Source organism: Myxocyprinus asiaticus, chromosome 34, assembly GCF_019703515.2.
Source record: "Myxocyprinus asiaticus isolate MX2 ecotype Aquarium Trade chromosome 34, UBuf_Myxa_2, whole genome shotgun sequence".
Lineage (NCBI taxonomy): Eukaryota > Metazoa > Chordata > Actinopteri > Cypriniformes > Catostomidae > Myxocyprinus > Myxocyprinus asiaticus.
Window position 1 is genome coordinate 18,494,550 of NC_059377.1, and position 15,472 is coordinate 18,510,021.

General features: G+C 38.1%; 1 protein-coding gene and 1 non-coding gene across 6 annotated transcripts in view; one reads left to right on the top strand and one right to left on the bottom strand.

The window, feature by feature from the left end:
* Window positions 1–249: 249 nt before the first annotated feature.
* Window positions 250–323, top strand: trnai-aau (transfer RNA isoleucine (anticodon AAU)). The gene has a single exon. It is a non-coding gene; the product is annotated as a tRNA-Ile (tRNA).
* Window positions 324–2,006: 1,683 nt separating this feature from the next.
* The window catches only part of LOC127425490 (engulfment and cell motility protein 1-like), a 178,930-nt gene continuing 165,464 nt past the window's right edge, over window positions 2,007–15,472 (bottom strand). For 4 of the 5 annotated variants that reach the window (XM_051671552.1, XM_051671553.1, XM_051671551.1 and 1 more), the window contains 4 exons: window positions 11,164–11,271; window positions 6,276–6,358; window positions 5,204–5,281; window positions 2,007–3,279 (listed from right to left, as the gene is read on the bottom strand). In XM_051671552.1, the coding sequence (XP_051527512.1) occupies window positions 3,079–3,279; window positions 5,204–5,281; window positions 6,276–6,358; window positions 11,164–11,271 (470 nt within the window). In that variant the 3' untranslated portion in view covers window positions 2,007–3,078. Of the gene's footprint in view, window positions 3,280–4,020; window positions 4,131–5,203; window positions 5,282–6,275; window positions 6,359–11,163; window positions 11,272–15,472 lie in introns of all 5 variants that reach the window. The other variant, XM_051671554.1, reaches the window with a different exon arrangement.

Consider the following 15,472-nt stretch of genomic DNA (forward strand, 5'->3'; position numbering starts at 1 on the left):
GCTGGCGATTCTCAAATAAAATGAGTAATGATGTGTGACAAAGAACAACAAGCTGGCCTTTGACCCATAACTTTTTTAACTACTGAGGCGCTACTGTAGCACTTTTCTTTGAATTGTGGATTTGTATTTGTATTTTAAAAAGTGTACCGAGATCCTCTTTAAGCGCACGAAGCGGCTGGAGCGCCGCTAACCTGAAGACAAGGGAAAGATAGATAGTCTAATGATTAAGTTAAACATTATCACATAGCAGGCCGGTTAGCTCAGTTGGTTAGAGCGTGGTGCTAATAACGCCAAGGTCGCGGGTTCGATCCCCGTACTGGCCACAGAAGTTTTTTCTTAATATACTTATATCTGTATATTGTTAGTGAGGAGACGATTATCATCACCTTCCGGACTAATGTTCAAATCATAAATGTAAGTGATGCCAAGTAGCTGTTTGGTCTGGCCTTATATATAAACATAGCCATTTAAAATAAATTTTGGAAGTAGTGTCAAAAATTTAATATATTCTCCGTGAACAATGCATATTTGTGAAATAAATAAATAAAATACAAATAAAATCTGCTGACATGTTCACTGCTTATTCACAACCCATTCCCAGCAAACACATTTGCAATGTTTCATTTTTACTTTTGCAACACTGGAAACTTCCAAAGATCATTCTAAAGACTGGTATCACTATTCATTTTATTTATTATTCATTTTATTTATTTTTTAAAGAAATTGATACTTTTATTGACCAAAATGACATCAAATTGATCAAAAATTACTGTAAGACATGTAATGTTAAAAATGACCATTTTAGTTTCAAATAAACTCCACCTGTTTCAGTCACAACAGCATTCTAACTGTCATTCCAGAAGGTGATCAGGCGAAGTTTCAGCATATGCTTTCTGAGGCACATCTTTAGTATGTATGGCTAGTAGATTGATTTTCTAGTAGGGCACTTCACATGAACCTCTCAATTAAGATGTTCTCAAAACAGTTCAACACCTCAAACTTAGATATATCTATCCATAACACTTTTCTACATGTTTACTTTCCAATTTGTATATATTTTTTTTGCCCCTTTGTCAGTGTCAGATGTGGATTTTCTTCAAAAAACAACCTAACTGCCACCTGGGCCTGTTATTACCATACAGAGGTGTGAAGAGAATGCATAGATGCCCCATCTCAGTAGAAATATAGTACAAAAGGACTTTAATATTGATCTGTTTCTCACCCACACCTATCATATCACATCTGAAGTTATGGATTTAACCACTGGAGTCTTTTGGATTACTTTTATGCTGCCTTTATGTGTTTTTGAACCTTCAAAGTTCTGGCCACCATTCACTTGCATTGTAAGAACCTACAGAGTGGAAATATTCTTCTAAAATATTTGTTTGTGTTCTTTTGTATGTGTGTGTGTTTTGCAGAAGATAGAAAGTCATACACATCTGGGATGGCATGAGGGTGAGTAAATGATGAGAATTTTCATTTTTGGGTGAACTATCCTTTTAAATGCTTTGGTGTGTATTATGAGACAACAGTGAAAGCCCTGAATAAACACTTCTGTATATCTTTGCTTATCGGAGGTGGCACCCACAAATTCATACTGAATATTTGTTTTATATACTGATATAGTAGTACTTCATCTAAAGCTATTTTAAATATATTTTTTAAGTAATGTATCATATTGTGCCATTTTTATGACATCAGATTAGAGACTACATAGTATTTTTTTTAATTAATTTGTCACTGCAGGACTAATATAAATAAGTGACTGCCAAAAAAAAAACTGTTGATAAAATAAAATAAATTAAAAAAAAACACCCACACACAAAAATAAATAAATAAAACAAAATCATGATGTTAAATAGAAGAAGAAGAAAAAAGTTAGTGGATTATGTTATTTCCCAATTACCACTAGGATATACTGGCATTTCACACCAGAAGCTTTTGAAGAATATTCACAAGTATCTATATGACACCAACATATTGAAATGTTAAAAATAACCAAAAACTGAATTGGAATCAATCTTTAATGTAAACAGCAGGATGTCATGTTCTTAAACCTATAACAACTGAGGGGAGAAAAATAAATCATACCAATTATAATACCCACAATCTTAAATTAAATTAAACATGTTAAAATTAATTTGACGGCCCGAAAAAATAAAACTTCCTTAACACACAAAAATGTATAATACTGACTACTTGGCAGCAATCACGAATATCACAAAAGTTTATACCAGCTTACAAAAACAGAAGCTCAATATTGCTTTGGAATGTTACAGCAGTCTGCCATGAGTCTGTTGATATTGAGTGAAGGAAAGAGCTTTATCTACACGCCTGCATTATAGTCAGACAATGATAACAATGGATGCACAAAGCAGGTATGGTTTAAGACAAAAGAGGCAACCTCTTGCACGAAGCTACCTGTTTAACAGTCTACAGTATATGAGGCAGGAATGAAATACTTGGAACTAACTTTGACTTAGCTAGCACTGCCTTCTCAGCTTTGATGTTAGCTGCCGCTTGTTGGAGTGAGAAACATTTTATAGTGAGCGCTACAAGCCTGCTCCTGAATATCTACTTTCCTGAAGAGCTTAGATCCATCTCTAATCAAACCTGAACCAGCCAATTAAGGTCTTGGAGTTCACTTGAAATGAATCTAAATTGAATCTAAACTCAGAAGATAGATCACCAGGAGCAGGGTTGGACCTTCCGCACACTCAACAAGGAGCATCCCGCTCCGAACAGCCTTAAATTATACGATGTGACAGATTTTTGACAAAGCAATTTTTAAGCTGGAGCAGGTGGTCTGTTTGAGGAATGTAACCATTTGAAGAGATGTTTGGAGTTGACTGTGACAAAACTAGAGTGATTTAGGACCTGAGGACCAGTTTGTGTCGAGGTTCTTTAAACAGACCAGATTTTTCGTAGGCCTTGAAGCCAAGTCCATTAAGTTCAGCAAATCCATTGTGATTAGGTGCACAAAAGAGCCTACTTTTAGTAGGAAAGAAGTTGTCCTTTTTTTAAAGTCTTTCTTCCAGTATGTATTTAAGGAAAATCAGTCAGTCCAGTGAAAGGAGATTAGTTGCAGTCATAAACAAAGTCATAATTGCTTGGCTCTTTGGGGATGGGGGGTGGAACTTCAGGAATCTGGATGTTCTCCAGGTCGAGGAGACGGAGCTTCATCTCCATGTTGAGGAGAGTGTCCATGTCTGAGCGAGTGAACTCACTGGTCATCTCCTTCCCCAGCAGTGCATTCAGCCCATCTGTCCACACACAGTACTGAAAAAAGCCAGCCAAAACATCATTAAACCAGAGCATGCACTAAGTCTGGAGAAAAAAAAAACACTATATGGAGCAACAATGCCCGGCAACTTTTTCAGCCATCTTGGTTCCATACGTTTTTTTTCTCATTCGTTTTTTTTTTTTCCATAGGGGTTACATATAAGTACTTCATAAAAGAGTTCTAAGCCATGAACCAAACAAACCGTGGAGAATCACAATATTACAATCTTTGATTTGAAACAAATTTTTTTTTTTGAAAATCAGAAAAAAAGGTAAAGGTACAACACTGCGTACTTAACTTCTTTCATGAGGGAATGAACTATATTGTGAAGCATTATGAATGAAAAAGTCTAATTAAAAACGCTGGAAAAAATATAAAACTACTTATTTAAAGTTGTTGATTATAAGTATAGACACTATATAATTTACATGTATTTCAATGTTTAGATATTTACAAATATACACTGATGAGCCAAAACATTATGACCACTCACAGGTGAAGTGAATAATGTTGATCCTCTCCTAACAAGGCCACATGTCAAGGTCTGGGTAGATTAGATGGTAAGCGAACAATCAGTTCTTATAGTCAATGTGTTGAATGCAGGAGAAATGGGCAGGAGTAAAGACCTGAGTGACTTTAACAAGGGCCAAATTGTTATGGCCAGATGACTAGGTCACAGCATCTCTGAAACGGCAAGGCTTGTGTGGTGCTCCTGGACAGCAGTGGTGAGTACCTACCAACAGTGGTCCGAGGAGGGACAAACCACAAACCGGCGACATGGTGTTGGGCGCCCAAGATGCACGAGGGCAATGAAGGCTATCCCGTCTGGTCCAAACTGACAGAAGGTCTACTGTGGCACAAGTCACAGAAAATTTTCATGATGGTTACGGAATGTTTCACAATACACAGTGCATCGCACCCTGCTGCATATGGGGCTGCGTAGCCGCAGACCAGTTAGAGTGCCCAAAATGACCCCTGTCCACCGTTGAATGCGCCTAAAATGGACATGCGAGCGTCGGAACTGGACCTTGGAGCAGTGGAAGAAGGTTGCCTGGTCCAATGAGTCCCATTTTCTTTTGCATCACGTGGATGGCTGTGTACGTGTGCACCGTTTTCCTGGGAAAGTAATAGCACCAGGATGCACTGTGGGAAGACGACAAAACGTTGGAGGGAATGTGATGCTCTGGGCAATGTTCTGCTGGGAAAACCTGTGTCCGGGCATTCATGTAGACGTCAGTTTGACACGTGCCACCTACCTAAACATGGTTGCAGACTAGGTACACCCCTTCATGGCAATGGTATTCCCTGATGGCAGTGGCCTCTTTCAGCAGGATAATGCACCCTGCCACACTGCACACATTGTTTGGGAATGGTTTGAGGAACATGAAGAGTTCAAGGTGTTGCCCTGGCTTCCAAATTCCCCAGATCTCAATCCGATTGAGCATCTGTGGGATGTGCTGGACCAATAAGTCCGATCCACAGTGGCTCCACCTCGCAATTTACAGGACTTGAAGGATCTGCTGCTAATGTCTTGGTGCCAGAAACCACAGGACATCTTCAGGGGTCTTGTAGAGTCCATGCCTCGGCAGGTCAGAACTGTTTTGACGGCACGCAGAGGACCAAAAGCATATTAGGTCATAATGTTTTGGCTCGGTGTATATTGAAAGTGCTGGTAGACCGACTGGCTTAAGTCATTCACTGCGTCATAGAAGTGGGCGGTCCCCGCAGAGCTAGAAATAATGTGGACTGATGGCTTCATACCATCGATTAGCAACTCACAGTAAGTCTTTAAAGGTTTCCAAGTTTAAATCAAAAATCAGTTATGAAAAAAGAATGGGATTTTCACTTCTGGAACAACTGTTGCACTTTTACTGAGATAAAACAGTTACTATTTTTGGCTTGTTGTTGGCTGTTACTCACCTCATGCTTGTCAGGGGCAATGAAGTTTAGATACTCGTCAGACTCGTAGAGGACAGAGAAAGCCAGCTCCAACACCTCCTAAAGAAGGAGAGAGAATTGACACCGTCTGTCAAATGCTAATATGGCTGCTGTTTGTTTGCCTCATACTGCGTGACTTTTGAAGGTCTTCTCCGAGACATATTACAACAGCAGATGGTCCAATCTGGTGAGTGTGTGTGCATGTATATGTATGTATATGTGCCTCTCCTGCTGGGCACCAAAAGACAGCAGTAAGATGATCAACACAAGATGTGCATCAATGCTTTACTGTAACAAGATGTTTCATTCTCACCAACTCAACTCCAAACAGAAAAAACATGGAGATGTTTTTGGGGTAGAATTTAGAAGAGGTGTCCAGTGCATCCAGCAAATGTGTCTAGCTACAATTCTGACAAATACTTCTATAAATTGTGGAAATGCACATAAGATACCAGCTCCAAATTGATCTACAACCTTTCTATGGCATATTTGATTAGTCTAGACCTAGGCCTCAAAAATGTCCTCACACCCCTATGACTAAAATTGTACAGCAACAGGTGGATTACCAAGATAAAGTAAGAAGTGTTTGGCTGGTCATTTGATCTCAACATGTCAGCTGCCATGAGGCATTCTGCTCTGTGAAAAATAAATAATCTTTAACTAGGATACTCTTCATCTCATTTTTCCAAAGACTATTTTTGGAGTGTCATCTCAACATCAGGACTATGTGGATCCGACAACCTTATGGCTTGTCAGAAAGTTCCAGAGACTGTTACTTGATTACTTGATGTACCATCGTCAATTTTAATCAATTGCATCAATTTTTTACACTTGTCGCATAAATTTGACATTCCCTGCTTTGTTTGGTGGGAATAAGAAAGGGTGACTTTGAAACTGAAGTGAGCTGATGTATCATTAGTCACAAAGCTACAAGGCATAACTAATGCATCCTTTGTCACCAAGCCACATACCAACGCATCAAAGGAAAATTTGATCTTTTGATATTCAAGTGCATTTTTGCTCTCCTTCACTGAGGACACACAAAAGGACTCACCTTATTCTGCTTCAGAGCTCCCTTTTCCTTCATGTGTGGACAGTCTTTACCAGTGACAACAGCTTTGATATCAGCCACAGGAACTGCCACAGGGAACAGAGAATAATTAATGGCCAAGTGCATACTGCAGCTAAATACAGATGTGTGCATTAGTGAAGGATGATACTCTATATGTGTACATCATGTTGATGTGTCTTCAGTATATTTCTGCGTGGATTGTAGATTTTTTCAGCTCATTTCAGTGCAGATTGCTTGTGAACTAGTCATAATATGATTCAAGCTTTGCTAAGGAACTGTTATTAAAGGATGGGGTAGATAAAAAACACAACTGTACCCGATCGCAAAACAGTGAGTAAACGGTTTTATTTATGAATATTTCAAATGTCATGACTGTTTGATAGTTTATGGTGCTGCTGTGCTTGAGTGAACAGTTTAATATATGCAGATGCATTCTGTTGGATGTGGGCTATATGTATACCCTGAAATGTAGTTTTATAATGTTGTGGAGCTTGTTCATTCTCTTCCACTGAGTGTCAAATATGTCTGTATTCGAGGGGCTGCACGATGTTAGCCAATCATAACAGTGGCCATTAACAATGAAGTTTAAAGGGGAAGCTGAGGCCAAAACAGTGTGTTTCAGACAGAGGGCTAGAGACAGGGTGAAAAATTATATTTCTAAATTATAACTGGTTTGGTGCAAACCCCCACCACAAAAATAAAAATAATTCTCAGTGGACCTCAGGGAAGAAAAAAGAAGAGTATGTCATGACCCCTTTAATTATGGAAGCCACGGAGTGCCAATTAAAAAAGAATGAAGAAATAAATAATCAATCTATTAATCTCAAAATAAAAACGTGGATAAATAAACCAATTTATAAATGGACAAATAAACAGACACATTTAAATGTGTTTATTTAATTCACATTTAAAAATGTAATTGTATTTAACAATACAATTTTTCATGAATAAATCATGTATTTAATTCATGTTTAAAATGCAATTAAATGTATCAATAAAATAGCACATTAATAAGTCATTTTAATGAGTCAAATTTTGTCCATTTGACAATTGAGTTAAAAAATGCCATTGGACAGTTGGCACATGGGAGCAACCAATGAAATTTCGACTCAGTTTTAAGACACACCCCCTCTTACACATCCCACTCGATGGAGATGTAAGACGGCCTGTCATTGGATGGTTATTTATAGTGGTTTTGAGCAGTTTGTGCTCTATGAAACCCACACAAAATAAGCGCACGAAGCATATCAGAAGTTAATGGTCTTGTCACCGCTGCTGTTAAATGCCAAGCATGTAAGGTACCGAGGTACTGAGCCACGGGAGAAAGTTGCTACATCTCCGGGCTGCAGCGGCCGCCGAATCTTGAACTTACCTGAAACAAACGCTTCTCTGTGTGCTGCCTAATCTTCCAGTTATTCATCTGTTTCATATGACTTAACTATATGATTGCTATTGCTATTTCTGAACAAACCCCATATACTGTTCCTTCAGTATGCTGCGCTGAATCACCCACAACCACTGGGATTCAAATTTATAAAACTTTGCAAAACTGTTTCGGTTTATATAGCTTAAAATGATACTGCTTTTCGCTTTGACAAACAACATTTTTTTTTCTTTTAATAAAAGTTATCTATTTTAAGTGACATGGCTTTATTTTACACATTTCAAGCTGTAAACGAGCAACGGTAAAACATGTCGATTTTTGCTATTTTATTTTCGGAAAAGGTTTAGCTTAAAGCTTTGTCATTTTACCTCAAACATCTATGACATATTAGCTGACATTACCTTTGTCAATTAAATGTAAAAAACAATCGAGAATGATGCAATTAAACTAAATTCATTAAAGAGTTTAAACCATAACACCAAGACTATGATTGTAAGAGGTATGAGATCAAAGTAGCAATAATTTATAAAGCACTTCAATACCAATGTACAGTGTGTATTTAATGTGTGTAAAGCTTCTGTTAGACAATAAATATCTTTATGAAGATGTGCACAACACCAGATTGAGAAGCAGACTTTATTTGCGACATTAAACATTCATGTACAAAGCAGGTTGATGTAAAAAAGAGATTATTTTTTAATTATCATTCCAAAGAGTCAATTTTTAAATGCTTGACAACAAGAAAAACACAACAGTAGTTTAAGCTATACATTTCTCACAAGTGTGCTCACTTACCTTCTGTGTATCCTCCGCTGGTCCGCCTTTTCCTGATCATACCCATGCAATTATTTTAATAAAAAGGACCTTAACATATTTAAAAGGTGGACATAAAGTGTCTTAAAAGGAATGTGATATAACTGACAGAGGACATGGTGTCACCGCTTCACAGGAGCGGCTGAAGGAAGATTAGGCACAGGAGATAGATCACAGGAGGTAGATTCAGGTAGCTTCAGGGGGCCGCTGCAGCCCAGAGGTTCCGGTGGCTTTCTCCAGCAGCTCGGTACCTTAACGGCTCCCTTCCATTGTGCACACTCGAGGAGGGCTGCGCTCAGCATTTAACAGCAGCGGATCAGCGTTCTGAAATGCTTCGCATTCGCATCTGCTCGAAACCTCTATAAATAACCATCCAATGATCCAGTGGGACGTTTGAGAGGGTGTGTGTCTTAAAACTGATTTGAAAGTTCATTGGTTGCTCCCATAGGTCAACTGTCCAATGGCATTTTTAAACTCGATTGTCGAACGGATAAAGAAAAGCATTTAGCAAATGGAAAAAGAAAAGCCACAGTAAAACGAAAAAGAAAAGCCATTGGCAAATAGATGAAGAAAAGCAACTGGCAAACGAATGAAAAAAGCAATTGTCAAATGCTTTTTTAAAACGCAATTTAAAAGGTGCATTTAAAAATGACTTATTAATGTGCTATTTTATTGTTACATTTAATGCATTTTAAACATTAATTAAATACATGATTTATTAATGCAAAATTTTATTGTTAAATATAATTAAATTTTTAAACGGGAATTCATTAAACACATTTAAATGTGTCTATTTATTTATCCACATTTTTATTTTCAAATTAATAGACTGATCATTTATTTCTTCATTCTTTTTTAATCGGCACTCCGCGGCTTCCATATTTAATGGAATAGTTCACCCAAAAATGACAATTCTTTACTCACCCTAATGTCACTCCAGACCCATACGAAATTATATGGCTTTTGTCATAAAAAGAAAGTGAAAGGTGACTCAAGCAAAGGAAAAAAAACATAAAACCACTATAAAAGTACTCAATACAACTAAAGCACTATATAACAATCCTTCTGAAGCCATCCTATAGCTTTGTGTAAAGTAAATAATGGCATAATTTTAATTTTGGGTGAACTATCCCTTTAATTCCATTCTGTACACACAGAACTCTGTCATTTACAGTAGTGACAACCACATTCCAGAACCAAATGAATTGAAACAGAGGTATGTGTCTTTACTCTTTTGCAAATTATGACACTAGTCTGTCTCTCTGCCCTGTAGTTGCTCTCATCATCTCTGTCGTCTAAAGGAAACTCTTACATCAAAGTTGAGTAGAAAGTGCACACTGTTTAAAAGTAAAATCTTAAAGAGCATGAGCACAGCATAACGACTCTGGTGATGGCATTAATAGCAACTGCTCTCTCTCTTACACACACCCATCCTTGTTTCTCCAATAACATGTTAGACACAGCCCAAGCTGTGTTACTAGTAGTTCTGAAGTGATGATTTTGAGAGGCTTGGACGCATCATTTGGTTTGAACCAGCAACGGCAGATGCTGATCCGTCGCATAAGAAAGTAGTTCCATGCACAAATCCGTTTTTTGTGACTGTACACAGTTTTTCCTATTTTTTTTATTTTTATTTACTTGTTCATTGAACAAGTAGTTGCTCTCATCATCTCTGTGGTCTAAAGGAAACTCTTACAAAATATATATATACAAACTCAGCAAAAAAAGAAATGTCCCTTTTTCAGAACACTGTATTTTAAAGATAATTTTGTAAAAATCCAAATAACTGTCACAGCATCATTGGACTGAGCTTGTTGACATTGCAGGCAATCTCAATGCTGTGTGTTACAGGGAAGACATCCTCCTCCCTCATGTGGTACCCTTCCTGCAAGCTCATTTTGACAGGACCCTCCAGCATGACAATGCCACCAGCCATACTGCTCGTTCTGTATATGATTTCCTGCAAGACAGGAATATCAGTTTTCTGCCATGGCCAGCGAAGAGCCCGGATCTCAATCCCATTGAGCACATCTGGGACCTGTTAGATTGGAGGGTGAGGGCTAGGGCCATTCCCCCCAGAAATGTCCAGGAACTTGCAAGTGCCTTGGTGGAAGAGTGGGGTAACATCTCACAGCAAGAACTGGCAAATCTGGTGCAGTCCATGAGGAGATGCACTGCAGTACTTAATGCAGATTTTTACATTCAGGTAAAATGAAACACCAGATCCTGACTATTACTTTGAATTTTGACACCCCCTACCTTTGTTCAGGGACACATTATTCCATTTCTGTTAGTCACAAGTCTGTGAAAGTTTATGTCTTAGTTGTTGGATCCTTTTATGTTCATACAAATATTTAAACATGTTAAATTTGCTGAAATGAAAAGCAGTTGAATGTGAGAGGACGTTTCTTTTTTTGCTGAGTTTATATATATATATATATATATATATATATATATATATATATATATATATATATATATATATATAAAACACCAAATTGGTTGAACTGTTGGGATCCATGTTTCTTGTTTACAGCAGCAACTTTATGGTTATTGCTGTCCTGTATTCTGTACACACAGAATATGTACATGGACAATAAGACTGGGTATGGCCATCTTAAACTCATCTTTATAAAGCCACCAAATCATAGTCAAAATGTAGGCTGTACTCACGTTTGTCCTGTAGGGAATCATGGGGTACTTCTCCCTGAGGGCTCTCCTCCAGGTCCCCATAGTGCAGGACTTTATGATTAGGTGACAATCGACAGTACCAGAACTTATCTGTTGAGTAGAACAGTGGGTCAGTCTTCTGCACTGTTATCCATACAAATTAATTTGACTAAATACAACCATATCTGATAAAAAAGTAGCACTGTATCTCATAAGACCCAATGGTCAAGGTCCACCATTATTTTAATACATTCTGAGACCATGGAAACACTACTTTTGGTGTAAGCTTTCACACTGACAGCAATTTACAGAAACAAAACGAGCTGAAGTCATTCATTTTTAATGAGCGTTGTCGATTTCCTACAACATGAGTGATGATTGTATGATGCAACAAAGTTTATAAGAGCACAACTTTATACAAATGAGCAAAGTGATGCAGCAACTACCAATAGCAGTGCAGACAGTGATCATATGCTGACCAATTGGATACAGCATTCATTTTGGAATGCCTACTAGCCATAAAAAACAGACACTCAGCGACCTCCAGCAATTTAATCAATATCGCTGTGAATGGTCCATAAGTTTTGTTTTGTTTATGCAGGAGCATGATTTTAAAATTCCCTGTTGGCTTTAGCTTGATAATTTGGTAAAGTGATTGACAAGTTGTCTCCCCAACCCCTTCCCCAAACTTCCTGTGCCATGCAGAAAAGCTAGCACAAGCTATCACTTCCAGGACTGCTCGCTTATAGCCAAGAATAGCCATGGCTGGCACTCGACCCTAGTGTCAGAATCCAAATCCTAATTGATGGGAATAGTAGTTTGGCAGAATAAAAGCATTGTGTGATGGAAGTGCATCCTGCAGAGTGGCACTTCACAGCTGCTTATACATTCACCCTAAAGGGGACAAGGAGGGCACTGCAAACAGCTCGATCATTGCTCACTTTCCATACCATCAGCTTACCAACAATCCAGCTCAATAGGGTGTTTATCCACCACTATGAATGTGCGATGAACAACTAGCGGATATTGCAGCCAACAGCCATCTGTGAGCTTATTCTGAGATGTCAAACCAGATATGTGCAGAATGGTTTAATATGCATACTGTGCCACGTGCATGATGGAAATGGGTTTTTGAAAGGGGGCTTCCTTTTTAGCTGCCTTTATTGAGTCTCTATGCTAATAGATGACAGACATTAGGGTGGAGTTGTGTTCCGGCACCTTTTCATCTTAACTATCACAATGACCATCTTGAGCCTTGACTATCGCAATGACTATCCTGGCCCTCGACTCTTGCAATGAGTATTTTAGCCCTTAATTAATCACAATGACTATCTTTGGCCCTTGACTAATCGCAATGACTATCTTGGCCCTTGACTAAATCGCAATGACTATCTTTGGCCCTTGACTAATCGCAATGACTATCTTTGGCCCTTGACTAATCGCAATGACTATCTTTGGCCCTTGACTAATCGCAATGACTATCTTTGGCCTTTGACTATCGCAATGACTATCTTTGGCCCTTGACTATCAGAAATTATTTTGTTTGACCCTTGACTATCACAATGACTATGCTGGACCCTGATTAATCGCAATGACTATGATGGCCCTTGATTAATTGCAATGACTATCTTGACCCTTGACTATCCCATTGACTTTCTTTACCCTTGACTATCGTGATGATTATGTTGGCCCTTGATTAATCGCAATGACTATCTTGGCCCTTGACTAAATCACAATGACTATCTTGGGCCTTGATTAATCGCAGTGACTATGTTGGCGCTTGACTATCGCAATGACTATCTTTGGCCCTTGACTAATCGCAATGACTATCTTTGGCCCTTGACTAATCGCAATGACTATCTTTGGCCCTTGACTATCAGAAATTATTTTGTTTGACCCTTGACTATCACAATGACTATGCTGGACCCTGATTAATCGCAATGACTATGATGGCCCTTGATTAATTGCAATGACTATCTTGACCCTTGACTATCCCATTGACTTTCTTTACCCTTGACTATCGTGATGATTATGTTGGCCCTTGATTAATCGCAATGACTATCTTGGCCCTTGACTAAATCACAATGACTATCTTGGGCCTTGATTAATCGCAGTGACTATGTTGGCGCTTGACTATCGCAATGACTATCTTTGGCCCTTGACTAATCGCAATGACTATCTTTGGCCCTTGACTAATCGCAATGACTATCTTTGGCCTTTGACTATCGCAATGACTATCTTTGGCCCTTGACTATCAGAAATTATTTTGTTTGACCCTTGACTATCACAATGACTATGCTGGACCCTGATTAATCGCAATGACTATGATGGCCCTTGATTAATTGCAATGACTATCTTGACCCTTGACTATCCCATTGACTTTCTTTACCCTTGACTATCGTGATGATTATGTTGGCCCTTGATTAATCGCAAGGACTATCTTGACCCTTGACTATCCCATTGACTATCTTGACCCTTTACTATTGCGGTAAAGTCTTGTGCGTTTTGCATGTTATTCTGTCCAAAAACTGTCCACTTAGACATAAAGACTGTCTGACCTATAAGTAAAGTTACCAATAATGTGTTGTTGATATATACCATTTAGGGGCATATAAATCTGAAATTAATGACAGACAACCTTGTAAAGAGAAATTTGTTGTCAGGTGGACTAGTACAAAATTGAGCAAACTGACTCCTGAAAATTGTGTAGCAGCCAGCCTGTCAGATTGTAAGATAATGCTAGATTGTCTAGCATTTTCTGCCAGCATATGAGTGCCATATGCATTCGATGGGCAGTGAATGGACTGTGAGCGATCCGTGTCTCAGACTAGACACACTCATACAGTTAAATCTCTAAAAAGAGAACTAAAACAAACCAACACATTTTTTGAGAATTAAGGGCAATTTATTTTGTATTCATTTTTTTAATTTTTATTTTAACATTATTCTGAATCCTCAGGCAACCTCTGCAGTACTTGTGGTTAAGATTCAGGGTTGGAACTGGACTGCTCACATTGTAAGTCTGTTCTGTTATGGGGGAACAATAGAAAATACAAATGTCAAAGCAGTTCTGGATGTAGCACCTGTCACAGTGGAAAGCCACAGGCACTGCATGAAAAGAGTCAAATCTGGGAAAAAGTGGGAATAGTAAACTCCCACTTAACTTCAAGTTTGTCAGTTGTATTAGGGAAAAAACAGACCCAAGCATCATAAAACCATTAACGTCCACAAAAAGCCATATACCTCAGTTCAGCGGACATGTAAAGGGAATCGTGAAGTTTGACGGAAATTCACGGTTGAAATTCAGCTGGTTATGACGACTGATGGCAGTCCTGCTGTCAGGGCCTTTTGGCAATTGTGGGTGAAAAGTGTTAGGTGATTGCTGTATTTCAGAGTACAGGGGAAGACAAATAATGGAAAGTTTGGCTTATTGTCGGCTACAGCAAACTACATTACTGTACAGACAAACATGTTAAAATAAACACCATGAATGTAAAAATAGTTAACCAAAGAGTGGTGATATTTAACTCAATAATAACTACATTTGATTTTAACTGATAGTTTTGACCGATATTACAGAAAAAAAAAAACAATTTTAAAATGCAGAGATTTATCTGTATTTTTTTTTTTTTTTATGTACATCTGTCCAATTAAAAATTATTGTACAATACAGTAGTAAACTAAAATTAAGAAGTTAATAAAATAATAAAAACAAAACAAAAATGTAAATAATAAAAGCAGAAAATTTAAGTTAATCTAAAAAACAAATCCAAAATGATAAAATTTGATGTGCGCATAAAAAAAAAAAAAATATGAAAACTTTAGGAATCATATTGGCCTAAATCTCAACCATTGTGTACAGTGGTATTACTACTCTTTTGTCTGGCTTAACTGCACAGAGAAAGTACTAAGTACACATCTGCCTGCAATATGTTTCACAGTAGAAACATTGCTGCAGAGTCAGTCTGTGTGCCCTGTAAACTCCATACCTCAACAGGGCTCCAAAAAATGTCTGTCTGGGTGAGAGTGCAGCCATGTTACCTTTGCAACAACATGCTGTTAGGTCAATGTGTGCTGCAACTTGTATCTTTTTCCTGGGCAATAACATGGAGTTTAATGGCTTTAATGTGTGTCTACACAGAAAAAAACTTGAAAAAATACACCTACTCTGAGAAATATTTATTGAAGTAAAAAGTAACAACTAGCCCCAGTCTCCTTCATAGTTGACTATTCATGACTGACCCCACCATCCCATCCCCACACACACACACACCTCACACCCCACCCTGCACAGACTTTTGTTGTTCTGATA